General features: G+C 37.3%; 1 protein-coding gene across 1 annotated transcript in view; it reads right to left on the reverse strand.

Moving 5' to 3' along the window:
• Positions 1–1332: 1332 nt before the first annotated feature.
• ANXA1 (annexin A1) overlaps positions 1333–16294 on the reverse strand; it is an 18989-nt gene continuing 4027 nt past the window's right edge. Inside the window, exons 2-13 of the mRNA XM_077759379.1 lie at positions 13165–13244; positions 12966–13074; positions 12340–12434; positions 11143–11256; positions 10596–10686; positions 8874–8953; positions 8375–8431; positions 6682–6775; positions 5498–5593; positions 4358–4416; positions 2573–2695; positions 1333–1680 (exon numbers count right to left, since the gene is read on the reverse strand). Coding sequence (XP_077615505.1) covers positions 1627–1680; positions 2573–2695; positions 4358–4416; positions 5498–5593; positions 6682–6775; positions 8375–8431; positions 8874–8953; positions 10596–10686; positions 11143–11256; positions 12340–12434; positions 12966–13074; positions 13165–13230 — 1038 coding nt within the window. The 5' untranslated portion in view covers positions 13231–13244 and the 3' untranslated portion in view covers positions 1333–1626. The remainder of the gene's footprint in view (positions 1681–2572; positions 2696–4357; positions 4417–5497; positions 5594–6681; positions 6776–8374; positions 8432–8873; positions 8954–10595; positions 10687–11142; positions 11257–12339; positions 12435–12965; positions 13075–13164; positions 13245–16294) is intronic.

The raw sequence follows: 16294 nt of genomic DNA on the forward strand, positions 1-16294 counted from the left end.
AAAAAAAAAAAAAAAGAAAGAAAGAAAGAAAGAGCGCATTAACCTAAGTTTCACACTTTACACAAAAAATGCGTTCAAAACCTATCACAGACTTTAGATGTTTTTTTTAATTTTTTTATTTATTTCTGAGAGAGAGAGACAGCGTGAGCAGGGGAGGGTCAGAGAGAGAGGGAGACACAGAATCTGAAGCAGGCTCCAGGCTCTGAGCTGTCAGCACAGAGCCTGACGCAGGGCTCATACCCACAGACCGCAAGATCATGACCCGAGCCGAAGTCGGACACTTAACCGACTGAGCCACCGAGATGCCCCACAAACTTTAAATGTTAAATGGGAGACTATAAAACCTCATTTAGGAAAAAACAGAGGAGAAACTTTGAGGAATTCAGGTTAGTAGAAAGTCTGTAGATGTGACACCAACAGCACAATCAAGAAAAGAAAACTTGAAAAATTGAACCACATTAAAATTGAAAGTGTTCCTTCTGAGAGAGACCAAGAAAGAGGGTAAAAAGACAAGCTGCAGGGGCCCCTGGGTGGCTCAGTCGGATAAGTGTCTGACTTCGGCTCAGGTCACGATCTCACGGTTTGTGGGTTTGAGCCCTGCGTCGGGCTCTGTGCTGACTGCCAGCTCAGAGCCTGGAGCCTGTTTCAGTTCTGTGACTCCCTCTCTCTCTGACCCTCCCCTGCTCATGCTCTGTCTCTTTCTCTCTCTCAGAAATAAACATTTAAAAAAAGTTTTTTTTGAAAGACAAGCTGTAGACTGAAATATTTGCAAACCGTATATTGAACAAAGGACTACTATCTAGAGTATATAAATGATTCTAAAACTCAATAATAAAAAATAAACTGTCCAAATACAAAATAGTGGCAATAACAAATGCTGGCAAGGTTGTGGAAAAACTAGATGGCTCATACATTTATTGTGGAAAAGTACAATGGTGTATACCTGCTCTGGAAACAGTTTGACAGTTTCTTTGAAAACTCAACATGCAACTACCATTATTTTTTAAAGAGAGAAATTTTAATTGCTGCTACTGTTTCATCTTCACACTGGTTCATGAACCATAGCAGAATGTTCAAGTGTTATAATACCAATGCAATACATCCATTATTATGTAGACACGCCCTCAATTATTTGTACCCAGATGATAGAATGTAAGGAGTTCATTTTCCAATTCTATTTTCTTAAGTTGAATATGCAAAATTTATTTCATGAAATGATTATAATTTAGGATTTAAGCTCCTTTCCCTTGATACCAAATTATACCACTGCATTACACGCACACACACACACACACACACACACACAGAATCAGAATAACCAATGACACACAATTGTCTTGCAGAAATATTTTATTTTCCGCTGCACAAACATCTTTCTCAGGTAATATTACTAGAACAACCTGTTTATGAGGTTTAATAGTTTGGGATAAATATAGTTTAAAAAAACTGCTCTCTATCAAATGGAGTTGTGATATAAAAATGATTTATAGGCTATATTTTTCAGAAAGCATTTAGCTAAACTATAATCCTGCTGAGAAAAGTTTCCTGTTTAAGTATATGATATGGAATGAAAAGATATGATTAAAAAGTCTTCTGGTCAAGAAGCTTGCGATAATCAAAGGAATCTTAGTCTCCACAGAGAGCCACCAGGATTTTTTCATAATCTCCCTTGGTTTCATCCTGTTGATTAAGAAAGAGAGTATACTTAATGCTACCAGAAACCAAAATCAATGTAAAATATGTTTAATCATAGAAGAATTATATATTTGTAGATTAACAGTTGTAGAATATATTACCATAGTACGTGAACTCTAGGATCTTTGCTAAGAATATCATGTACTTAGGTCATATAATTAATATAGCAGATAACTGGTATTTAATAATATTTAATAATTGATATAATAATCATTATTATATAAAAAGCAATAGCATTTCAAAATTATATTGGCTATGTTGTATGTTAGAGCCATTATGTCCCAAGAATGAAAAATCACACAGACTGAGTAACTGAACACAATATAATTGTGATATCTGACTCACTCACCAGAGAGAAAATAAGCCTGTGATTTTCCCACTTTTTCTTGGTAGATTTAGTTATGTAGTGTAAGTGACAACTGAACTTTAAATAGTCAACCAGCTTTCAATCTTTCAAGAAGCTTAAAACCTTTGACTTGTGTTTCCTTTTTACTTTTAACGTTACAATGAGACTGTAAACATGTATGTTATACATTTTATATTAGCAAAATTAAGACAAACAGAGAATAGTAAGTTTCTAATCTCTAACCAAAATTTATTGCAAAATAAATCATTATATCTCTCTACTAAAATGTTTTGTTGGCTAAATTTATGTATGAGAAACTAAATGTTCCCATGACCGCTGGAAAATATGTGTGGGTTTTCAGTATAGAATTCACTGGTCCAGGAAAAGTTCAATTTACTTATAAATTATGTATCCTAAAATAACAAATTAACGTTATGCATATAATCTATAGATATGTAAGCCAGCTTTTCTCTCTGAAGAAGCTGCAGAGCTTTGGAGGAGGCAGGTAGCATTAGGGAAATCGCAACATACCAAGATGGCTTGGCAGAGAGAGACGCCGTACAGCTTCTGATAGCACGCTTTGATATCATTCATGTCAATTTCAGAACGGGACACCATAATTCTGATCAGTGTTTTATGACGAGTCCCAGCACCCTGTTTAAAACAAATGATGGCAAATGTCATTGTCAGAGCATGCTCTTGATAAAGCAGGATATGGGTTTGAATGTGAAGCTCTTTTGTTCATTCATCAGAACACATACACAGAAACCCATGCACATGACACAGGTAGAAATAAAATGACAGGAATCCAACTGTCGCATCAGCAGTATGTAAGCTTTTCCAACCCCCTGATTGTAAAATCACGCAGTCTTTCCTTTGTCTAAACTCTTCAAAAGTTACAGATAACATGAACCTTCTAAATTGCAAATCTGAGGGGCGCCTGGGTGGGTCAGTCGGTTAAGCATCTGACTTCGGCTCAGGTCGTGATCTCAAGGTTCGTGAGTTTGAGCCCCACATTGGGCTCTGTGCTGACAGCTAGCTCAGAGCCTGGAGCCTGTTTCGGATTCTGTGTCTCCCTCTCTCTCTGGCCTTCCCCTGCTCTCTCTCTCTCTCTCTCTCAGAAATAAATAAAAACATTAAAAAATTTTAAATAAAAAATAAATTGCAAATCTGGTCGTCTCATCCATCTATTTAAAACCCTCAGTGGTCTTTGGGTTGCTTTTAGGATGAGAACCAAACATTTTCTCTGGGTTTACAATGTCTGCCTAATCACACTACCTCTTCTTCCACTGTGTACTATCACTCTCGTTGTATTTACTATCTTGAAAGTGTCATGCTGAGTCCTCTCTCTGGGCCAGCCTTGCTTCATCTCTCTATCTCTTCCACTCCTATGGGCCTCTGGCTAACCCCTGTTCAAATATCAGGTCCTAGTTTTCCAGACTGCAAGTCTACACTTATTTCTCCTGTTACTCAGTGCTAGGTGCTCATCCTTACCCACCTAGATGATCATCCCCTAGATGGCAGCAGGTATGAGGTCTGGGACTGTACTGCAAACCACACAGTGGTACAATGTGTATCATTTCAGAGGGACTCTTTCCTATTAACCTATTAACCAAATGTTTAGATCTCTCTCTCTCTCCTTCTTTCCTTCTCTCCCTCCCTCCTTCCCTCTCAGGACTTCCCTATTTTGGAGTTGCAAAGAACAAAAAAAAAAACAAAAAAAAAAACAACCTAATAACTTTTCACAATACATGTATACCAGTGGCTTCCTATACAGGACGATGCATGCTAGTGAATGAAGTTCAAGTGAAGTGGCTGAAGTGGTATTTATTGCAAAGGTATCTTAATAACACCTTCCATTTGTATAATTTTAAAATGACATTTTAAAATCTTAGAATGAAATGCGGATCCAGGGCAGGAATGACAGAATAATAATAATTTAAAAAATGGCAAGTGAAACATAGAGGAAATTATAAAACCCACAGTCTTAGAGGAAGTAGGATACTAAAATCACATCTTAAGAGAAAAAGTGAATCATCTTTCTCTGCTGACTCAGGTTTTATGCAGATCAGGAGTAAACCACCAATTACCGACAAGCTCACCTTACTACCTCACCTATAAAAAAAATACAGCAAATGTGACAGAACTTTATGCTAATAAGGAAATGTATTGGCTTTTGCATTAGATGGAACAATGATTCTTTTTAGGAGGAAGATATTAAAAGAAGTGTGGCTTGTAAACGATATGAAGTTTTCTGTTTCTCTCCCCACAAACAATAATTTTACCCCTAAGCAAAGCGTATAAATAGAACGTTACCTTCATGGCGTGATGAAGCTTCTCGGCAAAGAACATTGGTTTGCTTGTGGCACACTTCACTGCAAAATAGGCACACTTAAGTTGACGTATATACCCCATGACAAGAAAGACAATATGAAGGAAACATACGGAGTACAGTTTTCCCAGGAGGATTCTATTCTCTACTTCTGTTCCTCATCCCCTACCTCATAGGGCGTATTTGGCCTATAAGAAACCATTCTGTAGATTGTGGTTTTTAGTGGTCTTTTCTCCAACAACTCTGCCTATCTCCTGAATCTTAAATCCATCCGACACTAAGTTCAGTTCATGTTATCCTGAATATACTCTTCTTGGAAATGGGGAAAGCAGTAGGTGTTAAAGGCCATGTAAGCACACAGTAAGTGCTTTTCTCACGTCATAATAAGAATTTTTTTCACGTGAAATACGGCTTGCTTCCAACGTAAGGCAACTGCCAGATAAAACGCTAACACATGCGTCCATTAGTAATATTGTCCACCTTGCTACTCAACGTGTGATCCACAGACCAAAGGTAGTGGCATTAACCAGAAGCTTGTTAGAAATGCAGAATCCCGGGGCCCCCACTACAGACCTACTGAATCAGAATCTGCAAAGAACAAGATTTCCAGAAGATTCATGAGCGCGTCAAGGTCTGAGAAGCGCTGCTTTACAACATATGTTCCCAGATTATCGGAATAGCACAGGAGACCTTTAAAACCTTTTTCTTCTGAAGGCCTTTTCAGAAGCCCGTGGAGACCTACTGAATTAATCCCTCTGGATGTGACTAAGATGACTCAGTCAGCAAGTGGCAGTCCAAGGGTTTGAATTTGCATTTATCTAATTCCAAATCTCATGCTCTTAAGGACCGCTCTGACTTTCCTCTGCACTGTGCCCGCCCTGATGCGTCCCTTGGCGTAAGTAAATGCCCATAAAGTATTTCCCGCCTGCCCATCTTTTTGAAAAAGGATATCGTATCTTTTATTATTAAGAAGGCCATTATATGCCTTTAGCTACATATTCATTGCCATTACCTTACATGTTGCCTCTATATGAAATATAACTTTATTATATGTTAGCTATTTTTTTAAATGATGGGACAGCAATTTCAGGTTAGAAAACTCTTCCCCCTGCAGGACCACGTACCAATAGCTGTGAGGCATTTCTCGATGTCCCCCTTCATCTCCAGGTCCAGAACTTTGTTCATGTCGTGCTGACTGTACTTGCTGTACTTCTGAAACACTGAATATGAAGTTTAAACTAAGAGATGAACCAGGCATCCTATTTTGGGGAAGCGAGCAGAGGCAGGGCAGCTGACTCAAAGCATTCCTTGACTGAATTTCAAAAGACATATTTTAAACCTAATTATTCAACGGAGCACATTTTGGATACTTCATTTTCTCCCAGGAATGTAACTCCCAGAGCTATTTTGGTGCTCCTGTGTATTTTTGGGAAATCTTTGCAAGTGTTGACATTTATTAGAGCTGGCATGTGACTGACAACCGTGATACTTACTGTGTCAGAGCTCAGCGCCACACCAAATGGATCTCCCTTATATAAAGATCTGTGCACTAAATGTCTCTTATTTTTATCATTGGAAATCAGATGTGCTATTAGGGGCGCCTGGGTGGCTTAGTCGGTTAAGCGTCCGACTTTCGCTTAGGTCATGATCTCGCGCTTCGTGGGTTCGAGCCCCGCGTCGGACTCTGTGCTGACTGCCAGCTCAGAGCCTGGAGCCTGTTACAGTCTGTGACTCCCTCTCTCTCTGACCCTCCCCTGCTCACGCTGTCTCTCTCTCTCTCTCCTAGAAAGAAATAAAACATTTAAAAAAAAAAAAAACAGAAAGAAATCAGATGTGCTATTATAAGATAATGAACTTTAGATCATCATTAGGACTTCCCCTTTGCCATGGCTTCCAAAAGGTGTGGAATCAAATCTTGTGCTTCAAGGCCAACTCTTGTTGCTTTTTGGTGGGGGGGGGAGGGGGGTGAATCACTGTGCCCTTTACTTCACTTAGTCCTGAGTTTTTCATGTTTTCCTTCATTGTAATTTCATCTGTTGTATGTGTATATTTTGTCACACTATTCCAAATACTTAGAGAGAGTAGAGATAATTAAGATAATTAAATAACGTTCTACCTTCCCAAGTCACAAAGTGTGTTATAAATGGTGGCCGTTCAACATTGGACAAATGCACAAATAGCAAGAAGGGGTCAGGAGCACCACATCCACTTGGTTTGGGAATGACACTAATTACAGCTCCTCTCTTTCCTTTCTTTTATTTGTCCTCAAAAAACTCTGCATCTTCTATGAAGTTATTTTTTTCTTTACCTTGGCGAAGATGGGGATAGGCTCTGGTGGTAAGAATGGTAATGAACACATTCACATCCGTCCCTTTTCGCCTTTCTCCTGCTTCATATAAAGCCTATCACAAAACACAAATATAAACATTTGACTCTCTGCTGACTTGATATCCGCACAAGAATGGTTAGGTCTCTTCACAGGTTTTCTAGGCAGCTGCTTGTGTCCAATTCAATCACAGTTAGCAATGGTAAGAATGCAAGTTCCTTAAAGATAGGGACCTTATTTGGTCAAATATCTTCCGTAGTATGTTTGTGCCTTGCAAACGGTAGAGACTGAAAATATGTTTGCAGAATAAGTATGGGGACTCTCTAAAAAATTTTTTTGTTGTTGTTTTCTTTTTTTTACTCTCAGTCGTTCAGAGTAACTATCAGCAAATGGTACTGATAAATCAATAATTCAAACATAACCTAGATCCTGGATTTTGGTATTAAGATTTCTGGATTCAAATTCTGACTCTGGAACTTAGTCGCTCTGTAGTCTTAGATAAATAATTTAACCTTATTAAAGTACAGACTTTGCTTTCTTTTAACTGGGAAAGATAATCATTGGCTTATCGTTACAAGCATGTTAACTTTGAAATGTTAATTGCGTCATCCTCCAGGGCCACTATTATGTATATTATATGGCCACGTAGCTGCCAGAAATGTGCATCTAAGACCCCTGATAGACTTAAAATGGAAAGCAAATTGGGAAATGACACATGCAAATAAGAATCATATTTTATTATGGGTAGTTATTCAAATGCTAACCTTTGTTCTTTATATGCTTGCACCATTTCTATTAAAATGGTCAACCTTCCGGTGGACAAAAGTTAGTTTGGGCTTTTAAAAAAGCATTTGGCATGTATGCATTTATTAAACCAAAAGTTAATGAGTGCCTTTTATGTGCACGATAATGTACTGGTGTTGTGAAGGGAGTGGGTATGGACACGTAACTTTATATCCCACTAACGCACTGTAATGAATTTACAGACGTAGTATTATCCCATGGGGAAAACATATGCAAATAAAGAGTTATCTTTTCTCCCCCTGTATTTAACAGAAATTCCAGGCCCTAAAATGGCACCATTTTTCTAATGTTGCCAATGGACTGGTATATAAATAACCAGCAATCTCATTGAAACTATATGTGTCAATATACTTAAAAGTATATAAATACGGTATTATAATTTTTATAATTATGATATCATTACTATAATGGCTTTACAATATAAACATACATCTATATGTCTGAATCCATTGCACTGTTCACTGTTAAAAGATTGTTCAGTCACTGTTAAAAGTTCGTTCAATGTGCTTATTACTCTTTCCACTTTACTTAAAAAATTATTTTTCCCTTTCTGAGACATGGTAGGATAAAAATGCAGAGTTTTCTCAACAAAGAAAATTCTTAAGAATGACAAATCAAATTCTTACTGTTTTCTTTCAATCCTCTCCCACTTTGTGGATAACGAAATCTATTAAGAACATAAAGACCACATTTTTCACTCCTGGGCTGTTCCAAGTACAAATGAGTGTGTCTCATTCAGGGAATGTACATTAGGGGCCCCTGGCCTCTCTGAGGATCTTAAGTTTGCTGTCACATAGAGACACCAACCTAATGTAGGAACTATCTGACATAGGAAGGTCGACTCCAGAAGTATTTGTAAGCACTTACGTACCCTGGCATCCGAATCAGCCAAGTTGTCATTCAAGCCAAAATCCTCAGATCGATCACCCTGAAGAAAGAAACGCATTCTCTAGTAAGTTGTTTTCTTTTCTATTTTTTAATTCTTTTTTAATTTTTATTATTTTTGAAAGAGAGAGACATAAACAGAGAGCAAGCTGGGTAGAAGCAAAGAGAGGGAGACACAGAATTGGAAGCAACCTCTAGGCTCTGAGCTGTCAGCACAGAGCCCCACACAGGGCATGAACTCACAGACCGTAAGATCATGACCTGAGCTGAAGTCAGCAGCCCAACCGAGGGAGATACCCAGGCGCCCTCTGCTAAGTTGTTTTCTAGTATGTAATCACGTGATTTACTTAATCCCTTTAAAATCAGATACATAATATTTTTTTGAGCTATAAAGACTCAGTTGCTTATTGAGAGAAAGAGAGAGGAAATCTAAGACTTGACTCCTCACAAAGGAAGAGCTATTTCCTGAACGAGGTGAAGTATACCTTAGCGAGAGAAAGCAAAGCATTCCGATAATCTCCAGATGTGTCTGAGGTGATATCTTTAGCCAGGTCTCTCTTCAGTTCTGAGAAATAAGAAAAGTATATTTTGCAGTAAATTAGTGACAAATAGTGGTGATGACAACGTCTGATGACTTTATGCTGGCTTACAGTTTTCAGTGTCAAAAGTTCAGTGACTTAATGGAACACATCTCAAATATTATCATTTTTTAAATAAAAATAATCAGAGCAAGTAAAATCTCAGGTCATCAAAGTTATTTCCATAGGGCAATGAAAGCAATTTAGATAATATTGCGAATGAAACCCTATGGTCATAAAACTTTTGCTCGCAACAATAAATTGCATAGCTATACATAATTAAAAATTAATTTTGAAATAAAATATGCCAGAATTTAAGCAATGGGATGAATTAGAATATATATTTATTTAAAAGAATAAGCCAGAGGTACTTCCTTGAACATGGATTATATATTTACTTTAAAAAGTTATAAATATCTTGTATCTAATATAGTTATGCATATATGTGTTAAGTATATATATATAGATATAGATTTAAAATGTTGTCTAAAACCCTTAATTAACTAGGCAAAATAATGCATATTAGACAAAAATTAACTGAATTTATAAATGATTAAAAGACAGGGCAGTTAAATAAGCCATCATTGCACTATATTTGGTATATAATGGAGAAATACGGATATATGCCTTTGTAAGCTATGTTTTATCAAGCAAAAAAACTTATAATGCCTTTCCGGATTATCTTTACTGATAAATGGATCTACGGTAAATACTGATAATGAGATAAGAAACGCAGAAAGTGAGGTTAAAACCTTCCTTATTCTGATATCTTTATTAAATCGCTTTGAAAATAATGTGCAAGGGCTGTTGTATTCCCTGTGCTTAGTATGAAAATCAAGTGGAAAGATCCTCTGTGTGGCGCCACATATTGGGTTGGGAAAAGAACGTTAAGGGCTTGGGGAACTAGAAAAAGAAACTAATAAAATTCCCAACACTGACCAGGACCCAATGATAACGACCCTATTTACAGTGCTGAGCAGATCTTTTAAATGAGATGTGTCACTGAATACATAAAATGAGCCAGGACTGGTGTTTCATCCCCATGGATATAACCAGAGATAAAGAGTAAGCAGGTTACAAAAAAAACCCAAAAAGAATAACTGAGTCACTTATGTTCATAATGACTGAAGTTCATAATGGTAAAGTTAAAGTTTCCATCAGAGGATTATAAGCACTGAACTCACTACATTTTCAAGGACAAATAAAAAATATTTTGTTTGGAAATTTCTGTTCTTATTATCTTTTCAAAATAAATGACAATGGGACATTTCTTGGACATAAATGTCAGAAATATAGGAATGTTTTTAGGAAATTATTTAAATTCAGTGCTATGAATTGACGCTTCCATTACAATAATATGTGGCCATTTGTCCTACAAGGACATTCTCTATTAAAGCGCAACCTTGATGAAAGGTGGGATATTTTCTCCCTTATCAGCACCCTGGCGACTTGAGTGCTGTATGGTAACAGTGTGTGTGTATGTTGATGGATGCCAAACGATGGAGAAATATTTTAATATGTAGAATTTCCAAAGTCTCATCATTCATATTTACGTTCAGTTTTGAGAGATGTATATCAGATTTAGTTTCCAAATGAAGGCATTTCGGACTTTTGGGCTTTAAAACGTACCTTCTCTATAGACTCTGTTAATCTCTCTGATTTCTCTGTTAGTTCTTGATACCAAAATTTCATCCAGAGTATCTTCATCAGTCCCAAGGCCCTGGATTAAAGAAGGAATGTAGGAAAATCTTCATTCAAGAGCATCTGCTAGTTTTTGTGCCCCAAAATTCATTTGGTAAATTTCTCACAGTATGTAGTAAATTTCCACAACATTTAATAATTACGACAAAATCTATTATATTGCTCTAAAACCAAATAGATTTAAAGCCATTATTTTGCATAAAGATCTAAAAAGTGAGGCAAATGATTCATGCAGTGACATCATGAGAAGACTGGAAATAATACAGCTGGCTAACACCAGCATTTATTTATTTATTTATTTATTTACTCATTCATTCATTCATTCGTTCATTCATTCATTCTTTCATTCATTCATTTTATTCTCGCTGATTGGCATGCCCTGTACTAGATGTTGGGGATATAAGAAGACATATAAGTGGACTTGATCTATACAGTCTCTTGAAGGAAGGAGTTTTGCTTAAATCAGGCCATTTACCTTCATGGCAGCACGAAGCTCTTCAGCATCAAACTGGGCTGGAGTTTTTAACAGAGCCAAAACAACTTCCTCGAGGTGACCAGAAAGCGCTTTCTTCAGAGCTTCATCCAGGGGCTATATGAAAGATTAGAATCAGGGCTTCTAAGAAGTAACATGCTGATGCTGGGCAACGCAGCAATGTGGGGTTATCTGACTGTTAGGTAATCTTACTTCTGATTGCTAAATCCAGCCACCTTTTAGAGCTCCTTTCTTTCATGTACAAAATATGATGTTTAGAATGTTACCTTCAGTTTTTAGATCTAGTGTGATTACAGTGAAATTCAAATTCACTGAATTCATTGATAACTTTTTTTATTTTTAGACAGAGAGAGAGCACAAGCAGGGGAGGAGCAGAGAGAGAGAGAGAGAGAGAGAGAGAGAGACAGAATCTCAAGCAGGCTCCACGCTCAGTACAGAGCTTGATGCAGGACTCAGTCTCACAACAGTGAGAGCATGACCTGAGCCGAAATCAAGAGTCAGATGCTTAACCGACTCAGCCACCCAAGAGCCCCATATTGATAACTCATAAAGGACTTCTTTAAGAGTTCTCTTGATGTTTCACACAGGAAGAAAATCACAAAGCTCAAACATAGGAGTTTGTATTTTAGCAGAAACAGAAGTAAGAATACTTCAAAAATAATGTATTAATAATTTTCCAGCCTTTGAAGTTCTCACTGCTCAAATAAGCATTACCATCAGGCATTGGTATGATATCATTTTCTAACTGCACTCCTTCAAAAAATTACCCCTTATTGGTATAAAAAATACAAAGCTTACTTTTAAAGGAGAATTCTATGTATAAACTTAACATGTAGACACTGAATTGCTCAGCTTAAATTTTACCAGAAGACACATGGCAATCAGAACATATTCATATTGCCAATAGTACTCTTGATATTTGTTATATTCAAATTAAAGACTGGTCTCCAATACAAAAGTCATCTGGCAAAGCAACAAAACTACTCAGGTCTGAAACCAGAAATTTGCTAGAACTGATTAGATTGCAACCAAGTGGGTAAATACTGTCATCCTCGTCTTAGTTGTAAAGGGAAAATGGCGTTGGAGACTGATTAAAAAATAAGCGAATTGTGTTTCAAAATCCATGTTTAACATAAACGTAACTGAAATTAAATATCTACATTTGCCACTCCAACCTACCTTTCCTTTTTCCTGGAGATAAGCTGCTTTGATCTGTTGACGTTGTGCATTGTTTCTCTTAGTTAGAATGTCAATGATCGTTGCTTCATCCACACCTGGAAATAAGAGACCCCTAGGCTTTTACAAGCAATTTTCTTCATCCTCAGTTAACTGACATAAAATAACTAACTACCAAGATGGTCCAAATGCAGTTCTAGAAAACTAAGAAATATGAACTATACCAGCCTAGGATATGGAGGCAACATTAAAGGGAAGTGCTTCAGATGTCACTCCATCCACTAGAGGAAAAAGAAAGAACTAGAAAACTCTTCCCGGCCCTCAGTGTTGCAGTGCTTGATCCCGATTTAAACCCTAAATGCGAGCAGAGGTGTTGATTTCTGCACGGAATTTCTGCTAGAAGTGAGCTGGTAAAAACATCAGTCGTAGCAACAGAGATTCTACTGATTTGACCCAAATTTCCTAAGTGCTGAGAAAGGAAATGTATCTTTGTTGGACAAAGAAATCTTTTTATCTTCAAAATGAAACCGACCCTTCCCTCTGAACTTGGCTGTTTTTCAATAGTCATTCCAGCAGCCATTCTGAAATGTCCAGGAGGGGCTGTTATGGGGAGATGGAGACATGATTACCTTTGACTGTTATCGCTTTATGCAAGGCTTCAACATCGGAGGATGGATTGAAGCTAGGATAGGGGCTCACTGCTGACCCAGGACCACCTTTGGAGCTTTTCACAGTTTTCTGTGGATGAGAGAGACATAGAGTAACGTTCACTCCTTCATATTAGCTTCTCTTCTAATATTAACTAAGTTATTTTGTCACTTGACTTACAATGTATTCCTGCTCTTCGTTTTCAATAAACCAGGCCTGTTTGAGGAATTCTGATACCATTGCCATTTTCAAAGCAGTATCTGGAAAGAAAACAGGTAGATGCTTTTATAAAACAAAAACCTATCACACGTATAGGTCACTCTACTCTCTTACATACACAAGACATGGGGTAGTCTTGACCTTACTTTCGGATTACATTTAGGAGCATAATAAAATGTTAAATATAAACTTTTTAAAAGGAAAGTCTGACCCTTGAACAGAAGCCCAGAGCCTCACCCTCCATTCAGAAACTTGGTTCTTTCTTGGCATATCCAGTCCTAACCTTTAGGGGCCAGCTGATTCTACAAGTGAGTATATAGGCTGAATAGAGGGATGGGTGATTTACTTCATTGCCCTAAATTCATAGACCATCTACCATATGCCAAGCACTGAAGGTCCAGAAAATATTGAAACATCATGCCTTCCTCAGAGAACTTCAAGCCAGTGGATGCTTCCTGTGGGAAAACACAAGAGCCAAGAGGACGTGCGGACTGATCTGAGCCTCTCTTGGAATGAGTCAAGGTTAACCTGACAGAAAAGTTAAAGAGAACACAACAGAGAGAAGATTGTCATATTTCGGATGCTACTGAAGCAAGAAATGTTGGCAGAAGCTCAATCCAAAGAAGTTTAAATTATCTCCAAAGCTTTGGGAAAAGACGAATGGATTTCTAGAAAGAGAGCAGTACGATTCCATTTATATTTCAGGAAGATCACTCATCCTAGATCACAGAGAATGGCTAACAGACGGGCAAGATGAAAGATTAGGGATGTTTAATAGGCCTTTAGAGATTCTGGGTAGGACTGGCGAGAGCCTAAAGAAAAGCAATGGCTGGAGAAAGAGCATAATGTTTTACATTTATAAAGTAAACAACCTGTGACAATCTGCAGGAGTGGATTCAGGCTCAAAACGCTAAAGAAGTTTGATGAAGAGATAGTCAGATGGCATTTCTCCCTCAAATAATTGTTTCCTTTTCCATTCCTTGGTATAAAATTATTTCAGCATTTGGAGTAATTGCTATAGTCACATTTCTTCCTAGCTGAGCTGTCCTAAATACTAGTAAACCTTCATGTTTTTCCACCCAACACACAAAAAAACCCGGATTTTATAAAGGGTTCTTTGTTCTCACAGGAAACGTCAAGGTGATATTGCAACATGCATGCCCCCTTTTGGCAAACTCTATCTTGAAATTTTTTGAATTCCTATCATGGTTCCACGGTATTTTTATTTAATCAACCAAGTATATTTTTAAAACCTGAAGCATGTTGAAAAGCTAATGTGTTCCCACAAAAGAAGCTCTCTGTGATCCTTTTGGTCTGGGGGTGTTCTTAGACGCTCGTGTGCAAGGCTGACATCTCTCCATACCACTTTGTTTATCCCTCTGGAGACTACGCCCATGAATATATCTGAAGGAGTTTGGAAGGGGAATCTCAGTAGTTTTAAGTTCTTCATCAGAAGCTAAATGGATCATGAGAAGTAAAGCCCATAACTTGATTCCCTAACAGCATGTCCAGACAAAGTATTTCACCCACACCTGCTCAAAAATAACCTCAGTTTCAAGCGATGAGATTAAATATGGGAAGGAAACCATATCCAAAGCAGAAACTATCTCCACTTAATTGTCATGGGGATTATTCCCATTCCTATTCAGTCATTTGTGAGAAGAACCAATATATTGTGCATTCATTTAAAATAATCTCTTCTCCCTCCAGCAACTGATAAAGTTATTTCCTGAGATAATGTCCATGACGTACAATTTTGCACGAGGTTTTACTTCCTGTTACAGTCGTAATCTGAGGCAACTGATGTTGGCACGTGGAGTTTCATTTTCCAATTATTTCATTGGCACATCCAGAACTTCTAGTAATTTCTGGCAAGGTTTCAGGTATTTGAAATTTCCATTTTTATCATCTCATCTATGCCCTTCATAAAATAGAGTCCTCAAATTGAGTGATATGATTGGTCACTCAGCAAAGTACTTTTCCATCAGTGAGATACGTATTCTAGTATTTCCACTCTTTTCAATTGGAAAAAAAAAAACTTCAAAAGAGACCAGAGACTAAGGATATTCTCAAACATAATTTTAGAAATGAATCTCACAACTTCAAAATGAATGTTATGAAAACTTTACTGTACTTCATTTTTTATGCCTAAAAAAAATGTTCACATAATGCATTAATTTCTTTACATAACACAAAGCAATAAAAATAAGAGGGTTGAATAATTTATTTGAAATAGCAGTTTCCAGAGGAGACACCTTTGTAACGTATCTTCTGAGTTCCTAGATCTTATAATCTGAAATAATTTGGATGGTCTTGGACCGCCTAGACGGCTCAGTCGGTTAAGCATCTGACTTCGGCTTAGGTCACGATCTCATGGTTTGTGGGTTCGAGCACTGTGTCAGGCGCTGACAGCTCAGAGACTAGCGCCTGCTTCAGATTCTGTGCCTCCCTCTCTCTCTTTCTCTGCCCCTCTCCCGATCGCATTCTGTGTGTGTCTCTCTCTCTTAAAAATAAATAAATATTTCTTAATTAAAACATAAAAACAAATAATTTGGATGGTCTAAAAGCATGGTCTGGAAAAGAAAAGTAGTCTGAATAGACTGTCTCAGAAAAGCAATTTGAGGAAAATGGAATCTCAATCCAGCCAAATAGTATCTACTAGCTCTTAACTTGAAGACACAGAGTGGCAGGATGTAAGAAATTGCCCCAAAGGAAAAAGATTTTATCACGTACTAGTATTTAAGTGCCCAATGTCAACTGTAAGCATTAGCAGAAATTTTTAACAGTTGCAACATACTTTACAAATACCACAACAGCAAAGATATTTTGGCCAAACTGAATTGCTGAACCCCTCTGTCTCTTCTGCAACTACCCTCTTCATGAAAACTAGCATTTTGTACCTGGATAAAACCTATTCAATAATTTGAAGGTAATACTTGCTTTACTTTAGATAAATAATGCATACAAAGATCTTTTATAGACTGCCACCAGTTATATAGATCTCAGATATTATTACTATACAGAGAATGATTTGGTCTAGAAAATAGAATTGTACGGTTAAAAATATAAATTAGATAACCCTACAAATTTG

The sequence above is a fragment of the Crocuta crocuta genome, unplaced genomic scaffold, assembly GCF_008692635.1.
Source record: "Crocuta crocuta isolate KB4526 unplaced genomic scaffold, BGI_CrCroc_1.0 scaffold41, whole genome shotgun sequence".
Taxonomy (NCBI): Eukaryota; Metazoa; Chordata; class Mammalia; order Carnivora; family Hyaenidae; genus Crocuta; species Crocuta crocuta.